General features: G+C 45.0%; 1 protein-coding gene across 2 annotated transcripts in view; it reads right to left on the bottom strand.

Moving 5' to 3' along the window:
• METTL25 (methyltransferase like 25) overlaps window positions 1-15133 on the bottom strand; it is a 1210930-nt gene that overhangs the window by 215121 nt on the left and 980676 nt on the right. For both annotated transcript variants that reach the window (XM_069629316.1, XM_069629315.1), the window contains one exon: window positions 10219-10312. In XM_069629316.1, coding sequence (XP_069485417.1) covers window positions 10219-10312 — 94 coding nt within the window. The remainder of the gene's footprint in view (window positions 1-10218; window positions 10313-15133) is intronic.

The raw sequence follows: 15133 nt of genomic DNA, 5'->3' as shown, positions 1-15133 counted from the left end.
GCCTATACTTACCCTCACATCTAAAGCAAAATAATGTAGGGATGTCAACCATAAACTAAACAGTGCTTCAAAAGTAAAGTTCTGAGCTATTTCCAGCTCAGAATTTCTTCTTCAGCTCCCCTTCCCCAAGTACAAATAATTTCACCACAGTGATCGTCTCTTTATCTCAAACTAATACAGGTGCACGCCTTTCTCAGGGTTCCCTTCCCCAAGGTCAATGCAGTCATCACAACAAGACCCAGGGTTCCCTTCCCCAAGTTCAATTTAACAGGTATCACAGGGAAGCGTGTCTTGAGGCTTCATCCTCAAGATAAGTTCCAACAATCCTGCACAGCTCAGGTTTCCCTTCCCCAAGCTTTAAATGCATGAATAGTAGTTTTCCTTCTTGACCCTTGGCACAGTTTTCTTGATCGTTCAGCACGTATGGGTTCATTGGTCTGGGCGCAGTTGTCAGACCACACGGTATGACCATCACAGGTCGCGCAACCAGGAACCCTTAGTTCTCCTGCTCACACATAGGCTCCTCAGTATCTTGCCTATGTTTCAATCTCCTTAATTTGGCTTCTTTGTTCTGTGCACATTTAATGTCTTATTGTATTTCAGGGTCTCATTCACACTTCACTGGTGACACTTTTCCCTCTTTATGCTTAGCTTTGCTAAAATATATGTTATTGTCCTTTAAGCATGGTTTTAATGTTTAATCAGTTCGCTTTTCAACAAAGGGTTTCTCAAATATGGCTTCAAAACAGTTTCTCAGACTGGACCTCAATTCTGCAGTCAGAGCCCTTAGTTTGACTTGGTTTACTACTTTCTTTCAGTTCGTTATTCAATATTAGTAGATTTACCACTATCTTTCAGCTCGTTATTCAATGTTAATAGATTTGCCACTTTCTTTCAGTCAGTCATTCAATATTGGCAGAGTTGCTATATCTCACGCTTAATTTGCCTTTATTTCATTCTGTAACTGAAGCATTTACTCCTTTGACACTTTGGGCCTCATTACACGGTAGGCGGTGGACCAAGGTGCTACTAGCACCTTGGTCCATGCCGGTAAAATACCAGCACCGCCTTGGAGGAAAGGGGAATTACCGCCCTATTCCAAGGTTGGCGGGGCGGTAATTCCCTCTTCCCCCATTGCCCTTCCCCATTTCCATTTTTGCCCCACAGGGCATAATGGGAATGGGGAAGGTGCTAATTACGGTACCGCAAATTGCGGTACCGTAATTAGCAACCTGGTCCCTTTGCGGTTTGGTTTTTAACGCCTGCTAAAAAGTAGGCGTTAAAGTACCAACCCGCAAAGGGACCTCGTAGTAAGGCGGTAAGGGTTAACGGTCACCGGTACCATTACCGGTGACCGTTAAACCATACCGCCTTCCGTGTAATGAGGCCCTTACACTTTTGCAGCCCGCCCGGAGCATTCCAGTTGCTGGGTAGCTTCCGCAGCACTCACTGGTTGTCGGTGGCCTCCTCTGGCGGCTCTCACTGCTTTTCTCCTTCATTCTCGTTGCTGCTCTTCATTCAGTGAACCCCGCTCATCTATTGACTGGAGCTCAGCTGGCACTGGCAGTTTCTTTGCCTCTGTGAGGTCAGACACAGCTTCCTGCTCGCTCTGGCCTCGCTGCAGCTCCTTTTACTCCCACTTAACATTGGAGGCTCCCCACGGCTTGGGGATGTCAGCCGGTGTTCCCTCTCTGCCTCGGGTCCCACCACGTCTACCTCCAGACTCCTGAGGATTCCTGCTGGTCTCTGCCCAAGTTCCCCAGGTCTCTCTTTCTGTCCATCTCACGGTCCTCCATTTATACATCCTGTGGTCCTTCAATAGGCTGCAAGTGTATATAGTTACTCAATTATGCCTGGCTCTGATTAAGAGGACATGCCTGACCTTCATACCTTGCCAGCATCTTCTTCGTCCCAGTACCAAAGTGATGAAAAGGGATGGTGTTCCTCCCAGTTGTTTCTTTCTTGTCTCCGTACTAGAGTGGTGAAAGTGTGGTATTCATTACTCTCAGTTGTCTCTTCCTTGTCTCAGTACTGTGAGGTGTTCCAAGAGGGGAAAGAAGGGGAGCTGATCTATAATAACCCATACAGGTTGGGGGAGGGTTAGGTGGATTGCCACAAGGATATAGGGGATACCAGGTCTCTCCTAAAGGCACCCCATTCCCAATCCGTTTCCTCCTTTTTCTAGTATGTCTAGGTTGAAAATATATCCTGTCATTCTCAGGGTCACTAGGGCATAGAGAACAATATCCCATAACCTCCCCTTGGATAGGGGTTCCTTCCTGAAAGGACAATGTGGAATACTGTGTCTCAGCTAAGTGCATCCCACTTCCAATCCCCAAAGACCATCCACCTAGATGATCCTCCCTCGCTTTTCCACCCCCCCAAGGTCAGGAACCAAGAGCGATGGCCCTTCTATGGCCAACTGAGCAGAGGACTTCTCACACCACTTACAGGATTCATCGGCATATTTGCCCATCCTCATCTATAAACCTCTTCCTACCCATCCCATCATCCTGCTAGCTCAACTCATTCCCATTTTCTCCCACCAAAAGCCTCCAGTTATTAAACACACCAAATCCCCTCCACTGCTTGCAGCCCACAACACCACGCCTGTCTGCACCACATTCCTACATGCCAATACACTAGGATGATTCCACCCTACTCAATCGTCTCCCTTTCCATTCCCACCTCCATCATGGAACCTTCACTTCCTACCCAATCTACATCCATTCAAACGGCACATCTCATTACACCCAATCTTCTCCACCCTACCTGTACTTCCACCCTCCCTTCTAAGACTCATCTCCCTCAGCCATAACCGGCTATATCATGCTGCTAAACCAAATCTGCACCATCACCCACCTCACACCTTTATCCCCCTTGTGACTCCCACCCCATCATAAACCATACCATCTCCTCCTCCTCTCTATTCATGCCTCTCCTATGTCCACCAGGCCACAAACCCTTCAAATCTCCTTCTGCCAACCACTCCCAACTTCCGCACCTCCACTCCACTGTTACATAAGCTGCTTTCTTTTCACATGCAGCTGGTCATGTCTTATTCTGCCAACCGTTAATAAACCCTTTCCTTTCTGTCCACTAGCCACCACCTCACCTGCTCACCCCTACCCTGCACACTCGTCATATGGTTAACTACCACCCTCCATCAAAGCTCACCTTATGCCCACTTACCCCCTACCCATTCCAGTTTCAACCCAACTCTATTAAGCTCTTGTTATTTCTCCATCGCCTTCAGCCTAACCCACCAGCATTTCTATCCTATCCACCTCATACCACGCTACTAACACAACAAAATTCCTGCCTCGCTCACCACCTCCCCAGCCCACCTAGACACTGCCTGAGCCTTCACTGACACTCCACCCCTATTTTCACCTCCAAACATCCATCCAAGCCACCATTCCGAAACCATCCTCAGTTATTTTATTTATTTATTTATTGGAAATGTCTAAAGTGCCTATACAACAAATGGTGTTTCAAGGCACCACAAGACAAACGGGGTGGGGGGGGGGAGGGAACAAGGCATACAGATAACATTAACGCTCCTAATAGGCCTTGTGACATTTGGATCATGCAAGTGCAGTAACAAGAAGTGCGAGGGAGGGGGGTGCAGATCTGCACGAAATGCAAAGTGCTAGGGTGCATAGGGGTGCAACCACCTTATATCTGGCACTTTCCCTCCACAAGAAGTGCAGGGCTGAGGGCGGACTGGGGGAAAGATTGGAGGGGGGCTTGTTGCAGAACTTAGAGGAAACCAGGCAGCCAGTCACTGAGGCAGACAGGAGTGTTAGCAGTGGAGGGGGAGAGGGAAGAATAAAGAGAAAAGGAGGGTCTTGAGGCGCTTGCAGAACTTAAGGAGATCCGGCTCAACGCTGATAGGAGCAGGGAAACCATTCCAGAGGGAGGCTCTTGCAGAGGAGAGAAATCTACCCCTTACTCTCTGCTTGGAGAAACGTCTGACCTGCAGAGAGTTGGAGCTAGAGGAGCAAAGGGGTCTAACAGGGAGGCATTTAGGGTGAGAGAATTGGATGTAGTGGTGTCCCAGGCACCAGAAGGATTTATGGATGATGCAGAGGGACTTGCACCTGATCCTAGCAGCAACCAGGAGCCAGTGAAGAGACTTCAGGGCTGGGGAAATACTGTCTCTGGGCTTGAGACCAAGGAGAACTCTCGCAGCCCTATTCTGGATAAATTGAAGGGGCACATTGAGGATAAAGGGAGATTGAGGAAGAGGCTGTTGTGGTTAGTTAAGCCTAGAGAGGACCAGAGCTCTGGAGAAATTGAGTTTCTGGGAGAAGGTGAGGAAATTGAGAAAGAAGGAGGGCAGAAAGCTAAACGAATCAAATCATCATTTCATTTTATTTTGATTTAAATACAAAAACATTACACATTTTAATCAATTTGGTTATAAAAGCATTCTATAAAACATGCATCCAAACATTTTGGATGCATGTTTTATAGAATGCTTTTATAACCAAAATGAAATAATGATTTGATTCGTTTAGCTTTCTGCCCTCCTTCTCCCAGTTAGTCCCGCTCCTCTGGTACCACCTTGTATTTCATTGTATGCTTCTACCTCAAGGTGCCAGTGACTGTTGAGGTTCCCACTTTGGGTTTTGTGTAGAGGAAATTGAGAAAGCCTCTGATGAGATGCAGCTGATAGTGAGCCTTCTTGGCAAGGTCTACGATGTGAGGAGAGAAGGAGAAGGATCTCAGTCTTACATGCATTAAGGCAGAGGTTATTGGCAGCACCCTATGCCTGAATAGCATTCAAACTGTCAGGGATGAGCAAGGAGAAAGAGGAGGAAGTAGAGGGAAGCATGAAGGAGAGCTGCGTGTCATCTGCATAACACTGGAAGTGAGGAGAGAAGGAGGAAATCAGGTGGGCCAAAGGGGCAAGGTATATATTGAAAAGCCACAGCAAGAGTATAGAGCCTGAGGGACGCTGCAGGTAGAAACTGTAATAGGGGGGAGAAAAGGGCCCAATTGAACCTGGGAAGGAGAGGAAAGAGGTCAACCAGTCCAGTGCCAGGCCTGTGATGCCAAGGGTGTCACGGAGCCGATTAGTGAGTCTGGCATGATTGAGATCCAGAAGAATAAGAACGGATGGAGAGTTAGAATGGAGATTTTAGAGCAAGTCTTCACGGGTGTTCAGTAGAGCAGTTTCCGTGCCTCTGGCTGCTCTGAAGCCATACTGGTGATCGTGGAGACAACTAACAGATTCAGTGTGTTGGATCAGTTTGGAGACGACCAGCTTCTTCAGGAGTTTGCGCAGGAAGGTGGTAATGGAGATAGGGCGATAGTTAGCCGGGCAGGAGGGATCGACAGAGGGTGTTTTGAGGAGAGGGTGCAAAAGGGAGTGCTTGAGGGGTAGCTGGAAGGAGCCAGTGGCAAAAGAGCAATTACCGAAATTGGCATAGGCTGGCGCAATGGAGACAATGCTGTGCTTGATAGTTCTGGAGGAGCAGCAAAGCACCTGTTTGGAGGAGACTTTCATAGAGAAGACTAGTCTAGAAACCTCAACCGTGCTATGGGCGAGAAAGAGGAGAATAGGAGGGAAGGGGGAGGTGGGCCAACAGAGGCCTGACAGTTAGGGAGGGAGGAGAGAGGGTAGTAGAGGACAGTGAGGAGAGGATATCCTGAGTTTTGGTTAAGAAGTGGGAGGCCAGAGAAGTACAGAGGGTCAAGGATGGCAGGGGAGAAGTGGAGACTGCAGGAGGATTGGCAATTTCCTTGCAGATTTGAAACAGTTACCAAGTGTTGTTAGTGGCCCCTGTGAGGGAGGCATGTCATCATAGATAGGCATCATAGTAGATTCCGACACAAGAGCTGCAAGTTTCAAAACCTTTATTGATGGTTTAAAAGGGGTTTGAAAACTTCTTTCTTGCCCTATAACTAAGATGGGAGTATTCTCGACCATCAAACAAAAAGAAAATACAGTCCTAGTCAGTCCTTAGTCAAAATAAAATGACCTGTACTAATAAACCTAATGACTACACTCTTTCTAATACAATAAATGTGTAAAGGTAATGTGTAATGCAAAAAGGAAAATCAGTGTTCGAAAGAAATTTCAGTATGGCTGAGTAAACTCCCTTCCACATGTTTTGTGGCATACTTGGACCTTGCGACACACTCTGGCTTCGGACAAAAGGATGCAGTTTTTTTTCGTAGACCAGGGCCCACTTGGCCTTACACGGTAATACAGTTCAACAAACTGTCATCTCAAGCCTCCTTTCACTTTCCTTCCGCTGTCGAAGACTTTAGAAACTGTGAGGCTTTTGCTCTTACCTCGGCATGACCACTTTGACCTTCTTTCCTCAAACGTCACTTTTTCTCTCTAACACCAAGGCCTCTTGGTAAATGTAGCTTCAACCACACAGTCCTTATTTCAAAGTTCAAAGATATCTCTCACATCCAGGTTTCTCTCTGCTGGGATCAAACCTAACAGCTTAAAGAAATATCTCACATCCAGGTTTCCCTCTGCTGGGATCAAACCCAAGAGCTTAAAGAAATCTCTCACATTCAGGTTTTCCCCTGCCGGGATCAAACCTAACAAAAGTTAAAATCTTGCATCTCAGTTTCGTCTCTTCCCGCCGCTTCTACGACAAGCGACATTTCACAGAGACTTTCGATTGGGCAATCTTCTTTCGCCGGATCACTCTGTTATTTTGTATTTTTATTTACAGTTCTTTACAATACTTTGCTTTCTCTCGTGTCTTATCGGCACATACACAACCTTCATTCCTCGGATGGTGTCGCAATCAAGTCTCATTTAACACAGACCGGCCTTTCATTGCTTTCATCAACTCATCGGCTGTGTCCATTCATTTTCGTCTTTCGCGGCTTTGATCCTAAAGTCAAGGCTGAGACCACAACTGTCGCTGAATCTTCCCAACTGTGCTGTACATCCACGAGGGTGGCGGGTATCCTTAAAAACCAAAAGAGGTTTGTCTCTTCTCTCTGGCTGGGCTTCCTTGTGATTTCTCGCTGGGGTGTCCAAGGTTTCTCCGTACCTCGTTTCCGTCCCTCGGACTGTCGCTCTGCTCCACCTGGTTCGCTGTTGCCCTGTAAGAACTGCTCCTTCTCGTGCATCACCTTGCTCAGAGTGTGTCTCAGTGTTCCACCTTTTAACCATGTGGGAGAGCTAATATATACCAGGTATATGTAATTAAGATCAAGTGCCTGACCCTGCCTGATCTTATTAGTGGGACATGTCCAATGTATTGCATGGGTGGTACTCCTTTTAACCTCAGACCTCCTCTTCCTCAGCTCAGTGTTTGTGTAGGAAAGTGGAGGGGGATCTGGGAAGTTGGAATATCCTATAAAATAGGATGGGGCAGGGGTATTTGGAAAGGGGGATACCATGTCTCTCCATGGGGCATTCCTCCCCACTCCCTGAGGACCCCTCACCCAGGTGATCCTCCAGCACTTGTCCACCCCCAGGGTCTGGATCCAAAGGCGATGGCCATGCCCTGGCCACCAGAGTAAGGGATCCCCAGGGTCTAAGCAGTGAAATACCCTCTGGTTTTTCACACCCCAGAGATGGGGGTTTGGCTATGGACCCTCTTCTTCGAGCGTATGTAGAAGTCTGTATTGCCTTTGTATCAGGCAGTAGGCCAGTCTCAGAGGGTGTGCCTGAAGCCCGCCCCTTCCGCTAAGCAACTCTGCTTCATGCAGATCCTCATGACAGGTGCAAGGATGTCCAGGGTGCTGGTGATAGAGAGGTGTAGATTAGCAAGGGCAGAGCCAGGGTGAGAGTCCGTGGAAGGAAGGGAGGAAGAATGAAGTGGCGGCAAAGGCACTAACTAACACTAGCTTCAGTGGTCGAATGACAGAAAGAGAATGGCAGTGCAGGCAGAGGCTTAGCCGGGGGACCTAGGAGATCCAGGTGAGAGGACAGGAGAGCATGGTCAGACCAGGAGAGTGGTGTAGTGAGAGGGTTGGAGATGGGAATATCTGCTGAAATTAGAGCATCCAATGTATGCCTGGCTAAGTGCATCAGACCGAATGAGATGAATGGTGAGGGAAATAAAGTCACAGAGGCTGCGGAAGAGTCTGGTGCCCGAGTCATGAGAGTGAAGGTGAATATTAGTTTGGAGGTGGAGGCACCAAAAGTAGAGGTGAGAGCAGACTACTCGAAGAGGAAGAGGGAGACCGGACCAGGGGTCCTGTAGACGGTGGCGAGAGTCAGCGAGAGGGTTGGCGAGACACCAAGCCTGCAGATGAGGCATTCAAAGGAAGAGTAGGACTGAGTGGGAATGATAGTAGTCGGGACCCATTCAGGGAAGATTAAGGCCACTCTGCCTCCAGACCGGTTAGGCATGGGCTTAGAGTGGATCTTGTAGCCCTCAGGGAGGAGTGTGTCAAAATCAGTGACAGAGCTGGCAGTGAACCAGGTCTCAGTGAGAGCGAGAATGCCAAGGTCAAAGTATTCAAGGAGTCAGATATCAGAGGAGTGTTAAACAGCAGAGCGAGAGTTGAGGGTAGCTAGGTGAAGCCGGTTGCTACCCTTGAAGGTCGTCTGAGGAGGAGGGGTACAGGGATGTGGTATGCCCGTCAGAGGTGGAGAAGGGACAAGAGGTCTGGCAGACGGAGGAATGACAGGAGAAAGGAGGAAGTTGATGAGAGACATAAGACGCCTATAAAGAAGGAGGAGGTGGGCCTGAGAGCCCTGCGCCATGACAGTGCCATTCTGACATTAATGATGCACCTAGAGGATGATAAGCCTGCTAAGAGTACTTCCCGTCTGGTGCCACCATTAATGGGCGACAAAGAGAAATGGGAGAGGACAGAGACCATAGGTCCGGAGAGCAAGCCTGCAAGAAGCGTTGACGTAGGTTTCAGCGATGAGCAGGCCTGGATTGAAGACCAGGAGCTATTTTTTGAACTTTTTCCTTCCAGTCTTCGATAGAGAGGTAGGATAGGCGATAGAGTAGCAGTTTGAGTAAATGTGAGAGAAGGAGAGCACCATGGCAGGAGAAATGGGAAGAGAGAGAGAGAGAGAGAGAGAGAGAGAGAGAGAGAGAGAGAGAGAGAGAAAGAGAAGAGAGAGAGAGAGAGAGAGAGAGAGAGAGAGAGAGAGAGAGAGAGAGAGAGAGAGAGAGAGAATCTGCACAATCCACTGAGAAACTGCACAATACACAATGTACTCACCAGGCGGCCTAGTAGCAAGACAGTTGCAGACAAGACAGGTGCACGAGACATTGCAGATCACCCAATACAGTGGGGGGAGCTTGATGCCTGGAGAGTCTTCGCTTATTAGATGCTTGGGGTAGCAGGGCCTCCAAAGCTTTCCGTAATGCTGTGCACCACAAAGAGCCCTCTGCCATTGGGGTCACTTCACCATGCCTGCAGCCAGCCAGTCTTCAAAGCCCAGTAGAAACGCCACTGTGAAAATCCAGCTGAAAATCAAGCTGGTTGTAGTCTTACATGCTCCTCAAGGGCTTGCCGGCCCAGTTGCAGTCTCCAAAACCAGCAGGACGATGGGAATGCTCTCCATCCTTGTGTTCACTGCAGGTCCTTCCATGACAGAGGATCACTGCCAGGCAAAAATGGGCCCCATAGAGGCACAGGATGAATGGGATGAACCATCCGTAGGTGTGCGATACTACTCCTTTGTTGTTCGTCACTGCGGCCGGTACCACACACACTCAACCACACATACACACAAACACACCCACAGCTAGCCAGAGTGCAACATAGCCATCTTTCTGAGTAATGAACCGCTGCAACCAGTCACTGACCAAACATTAGCAAGTAACATAGCCTAACAAATGCACACATGTGCACACAACACCACAATGCATTCCCGCACAATGCAACCATTCCATGCCCAAGAAATAAGCGTACGTCAAGCTTTTGACTTCTCTTTTGAAGAAATTAATTGCATTCTTGCCATGTAATAATATCTTAATACAGTTATAATCCTGCCCACACAATCGTGTAATGTTCACCAGGTTATGTAAAGTCGTGACTCAACTTTGTTTAAAGTAACAGTATATCGATTTGTGGATGACTTGGAGAAAAGAGGGAACAATTAAAAACTAGAGTCGAAGTGGTAAAAAAATATATCCTGACCTTTTGTGAAAATATAAAACAGCCATGACACTAAATGTAGAAAAGAGAGGTAGGAAAAGGCACATTTAAATTTTGGGGTGAGCAACTAGAGATAAATGGATATCACCTATAAAACATACTGACCTTTGATTCATCTAGGCCAAGATTCTTCAATGACTCTCTGCAATAATCTATGAAGCAGGAAGATTTAGAAAACGCTTTTCCAACACGGCGGTCACTGAAAAATAAACAATATGTATTAAAGAATTTCAAGACTTTCTTCTTCTTTTTTATATAAAACATGTTTGTGTAATGTCAGCGATGGTTCCATTGTTTACAGAATGGTAGCATTTCCATGCTTGGTAAACCTGTAAAAATAATTTTAAAATGGTTCCTTCTTGGGTACCTTTTGTTTACATATGAAATATTTAGACCATATTACATCAATTGAGATATGACCTATTTATGTTTTTTTACTTACTTAGCAGTTCTAAAGGACAAACCTCACAAAGGGTTGTCAAAGTGCTTCATTCATAAAAGGAATTAAAGCTAGTATCTTGCTAAAGTACAATTGCAATTCGAGTAGCGTTGGAAAACGTACTCAACATTGCAAAGTCCAAAATAAAAAACAGCATTAAAAATTGCATTGGCCAGATTATAAAGATAACTGAATACTTTTTTCTATTTTTTGTTTGCGTGTCCTACATTTTGAATTAAACTTTGCGTACGAAAGAAAACATACCAATTACATACCATACAATAGAAAAATAATCATTTTAAAATCAATTTTACAAAACATAACACAGCAATACACTATCCTTCAACAGACAAACGCTAGTTATGGCCAAAATTAATTATTGCAAAGCCCTCTATTTGGGGACTAGCCACAGAAACATCAATAAGCTCCAAGTAACACAGAACAATGCCATCAGGGCCGCCCTCAACATTCCAAAGAAGCTCCACATATCAGACACAAGACGTAACCTTCATTGGCTATCTGTTGAGCATAGATTCTCCCTTAAAACCCTGGCATTAACGCACAAAGCAAGGGCGAATCTCGCCCCAATATACCTCACCAACAGACTCTCTGCACCCACCTCCACAAGACCCCTAAGAGCTGCTCAAGTTAACACCTTGTCCATCCCTAGATTTAAGCTCCAGAAAGCCGAATGTTTAAGTTTTCCTGTCCTGGCGGCCAAGCTCTGGAACACGCTTCCCTCCTCCCTCAGATCAGAACCCTCCTTCCAACTATTTAAGAGTAATACTAAACGTTGGCTCCATGAACTGGAGCTTGCTGGGCAGCAATTATCAGTTTAGCTATGGCTGAATTATTTCTTTGTACCGACTGTATAACCTAGTGCACCTTTGTTAACCTGGCATTAATTCAATACTGTGTATTGTCCTGACCGCATTTTGTAACCCATGAACAAGATTGTCTATTTTTATGTAATGCTATTTTCTGTAAGACATGCGCCCAGATGCCTCAGAGTCAGGAGCGCTTTACAAATAAAATAAATACAAATACGAATACAAAGAGAATTGTCTTGCACATTAAGAACACAATGCCAGAACATAACAGTTGATAACATCTCCGGACGATGTACACATCTACTTAAAATTTGTGTGGGCAATACCGATAATGAGGCACAGTCAATGACTAGATGCATTAAGGTTTCGACCTCTAGTGAGCAGTAACAACATAACCTTTCTGCTCTTATAATACCACTCCTTGCTCCAGTAACCTCCCCCATTAAAAATAAGTTAAATCTTAAAACTTCAATTCTAAAATCATGCTAGAAACGTACAAGTAGAGAAACAACCACAGCATCCATCAAGCAGACGCATTTGGGCAGCAGCTGAAATTGCCACTGAGTAGAATGAATTAATGTATTCTCTTTTAATGTTTTGCCATAAAAGATAACCCCCAAATACTTGTACTGGTCCACCACTTCGAGCTTCTAACCATTAAGAAACCAAGTGTACGATCTAGAGTTTTAGATGATCTAGATGGTTTCAGGATAATTATTTTTTATTTTACCAACGTTCACCTTTAGGTCTAAATCCACTAAGTAGCTGTTTAATCCAGTCAGGGAAAACTGCACCCCGATGGGCCTAGAGTCACACAAAATAATATCATCAGCATATGCCAAATGCTCAATCCAAAACCCTCCCAAGCACGGTGCATAAGCTTGGACTTGATGTAAAGCTGTGCTCTAGCACCTTGAAGCATTGGTGTGCTAGATGGAAATACCCAAAAAATATCTCAGAACAAATAACTGGACTGACTCCAATGAGAATCTAAAATACTGCTTTAATCTCAAGAAGTAAAGCAGGACGAATAAACACTCATCAAATCGACTCATGCACGATCACATTGTCTTACCATTTGTTTTTAGCTTATATAATCCTAAATGCGTCATCTATGTGGCAAACTTCCAAACCTATTGAGGGGTGGGATTGGATTAAGGGATCAGATCTACTTATAGAAAATATGCGTGTTAGTCTCTCATTGGTGGTCTCTTTTCTGTGAGACACACCCCAAGCTAGTTCAAACCACGTGGTGTAGGGTACTTGTCATAGCAGAAAATGTGGCAGCGGACTAATACTTTGCAACATTGTATGTAAAAATGCATGGCAGGCTATTCTAATAGGTTGGTAACCCAACTCAAACTTTGGACAATCGGCTTGCTAGCAGCACGTACATAGAAATGAAACCCAGGTGGTAGGAGATAGGTCAGCTTTCCCCTTGTTTCCCCAATTAGTCTACCCTCTCTCATCGCTAGGCCTCATGGCAGTGTCTTTTGCTTAGAGGTTGACCTTGCCAGTCTGCACTGTCTCTGGACATTTGAGGGAGTGTAGGCACACCACTAGCTTAGCTTCAAACTTCACGAATAGCCCTTGTTTGCAAGATCTCTCATCACGTGTTACAAGACCGTGAAATTGTCAATATCGACAGTGCTTTTAACGCCAATATATACCTCTCATAAGCAAGCTTCTACATACTCTTTCTACCTTGCGTTTCAGCATTTCAACGTATTTACAATCATTGAACAGAGGGTCAGTTCATTCTTCTTTGTATTCTTAAATGCTGCATCATGGAGTACATATTTCTCCAAGTGCTCCATTTACATCCTTTTTCTTAAGTAGTTTCATATCGTTTCAACATAGATTCATATATCTTCTTTGGGACATTCTTTTGCTGTTATTAAACTTTGTTTAAAGTACATCCGTATTGCACACTTTTTTATTCATGACTGCATTCCGGCAACTCTGCAAGGGACATCCTTCTTGGTAGCTATCCTCCACTGCTTCAACGTAAAGGTATCTTCTGAATGGCTGCCTGAGTGCATATCCTCTTTCATATAGTCGACATGGTATGGACGGGTCGCATAACCTTGTGCATGGGTTCCCAAATGTGGATCCTCGTCTGTCATTCCAATAGGACGGAGGTGAGTGGAGGTGACTAAGGAGAATGCGACCACATGCTGCTCTTCAGAGCTAATCCCATATCACAGATGTGGGCAACGAAAATGGAGAAATAACACACCCCTGACGTAATCTACGGTGTGTTCTTATTCACTCTCTGAATACGTTTTTTCAGTTTATTCTAGAATACAATTAATAAACGCTGCACATAAAGCCACAGGGACTGGATTCTAGCAAAAATGCATCAGCATTTATTAATTGTTGGTGTTGGTGTCAAGAAGGAATTGAAATGTACACTTTGGTGTTCTTATGCTTTTGTAGTCCTTAAATTTGTCAAAAAATACAAATTTGTCTGCATATGTCGGATGCAGATGCCACAAAAGGAAATCGAATATAACTGTGTATTGTTTTCTTTTTAAAGTTAACATTTTAACTTCAGAATGTTTAAATCTACAAACGTGGGGAATGTCAATGTTAGGATCTAGCCTATTATTTAATAACAATGTAAAATAAAGACAACGTTGTTTGAATCTTAACTCACAAGTATAAACAAGCGCACATGCAACAGCAATATAGAAAGTAAACACAAAGTATTCCATTAGCAAACATCAAAAACAAAAGGTTGAGTTAAGGTTTCAACAGAGCTAGTTTTAATGTATGTCAACTGTTTAATGATAGGTTAAACCTTAATGTTGGCATTGACAATGTTTGTTACAAATAGTATCATTATCTTTTTTTACTTACAAAACCAAAGATATATCTCTACCTCCTCACTGTACCCCCCGCCCCATGTGCCTCCTCACGCTACCGCCCGTTCCAACTATTGGCCCCCCTACACGGGAACTCCCTTCTGCTTCCCATCCGCTCCACCCCTACCTACTCATCCTTCCGCCACTCCCTGAAAACCCATCTTCTTCACTCCCCCCCCAGACTTCCCTTCCCTACCCCTCCCCTCCTACCCTTGCCCCCCTCATTTCCGCCCATCCTCTCTCCTTCCCCTCTGACCTTAAATTGGTTACAAATACTACTTAAGTGTTATGAGGACACCAGATTACTCCCCCTTCCCTTCCTCTCCTCCCCTCCCTCCCCCCTACCTCAAACCCACCGTAACTCCCTTCACCTACCCTCCTCCTCTACCCTCCCCCAACCCTCCCTGGTAAATAGTTCTACTTATTGTTCTAATGACCTGCTCATGCTTGTAAATATGCTTCTCTCACTTTTGTACCAGTCGTTACATTGTAAACGGCTTTGGCTTAAAGCGCTATATAGATTCAATAAACATAAAACATAAAAGATAATAAAAAACTTCAGTCAGTCAATGGAGCTCTTTGATCATTGGATGATGTGAATACACGTTAATACCCTCGATATAATTGGAGCTTCTAAATAAAACGCTGCACTTTAGAAGTGCCAGTGACAATCTCGGGATCCCTAAAATCACTGGAGACCTCGTAGAGCCCTGTAGAACAATTGTAGACACACAGGCTTTGGTTTAATTTGTATTTTTATTTTATTGTTTATATAGCGCTTTACTCCAAAGCGCTTTACAGCATAACAACCAGTAAACATCAAACAAGGAACATACAAGCAATAAAATATTAAATTAAAATATATAAATATAAAATAAATAAAA

This window comes from Ambystoma mexicanum, chromosome 12, assembly GCF_040938575.1.
Source record: "Ambystoma mexicanum isolate Mex_15411 chromosome 12, UKY_AmexF1_1, whole genome shotgun sequence".
Taxonomy (NCBI): domain Eukaryota; kingdom Metazoa; phylum Chordata; class Amphibia; order Caudata; family Ambystomatidae; genus Ambystoma; species Ambystoma mexicanum.
This window is presented reverse-complemented; position numbering and strand designations above follow the sequence as displayed.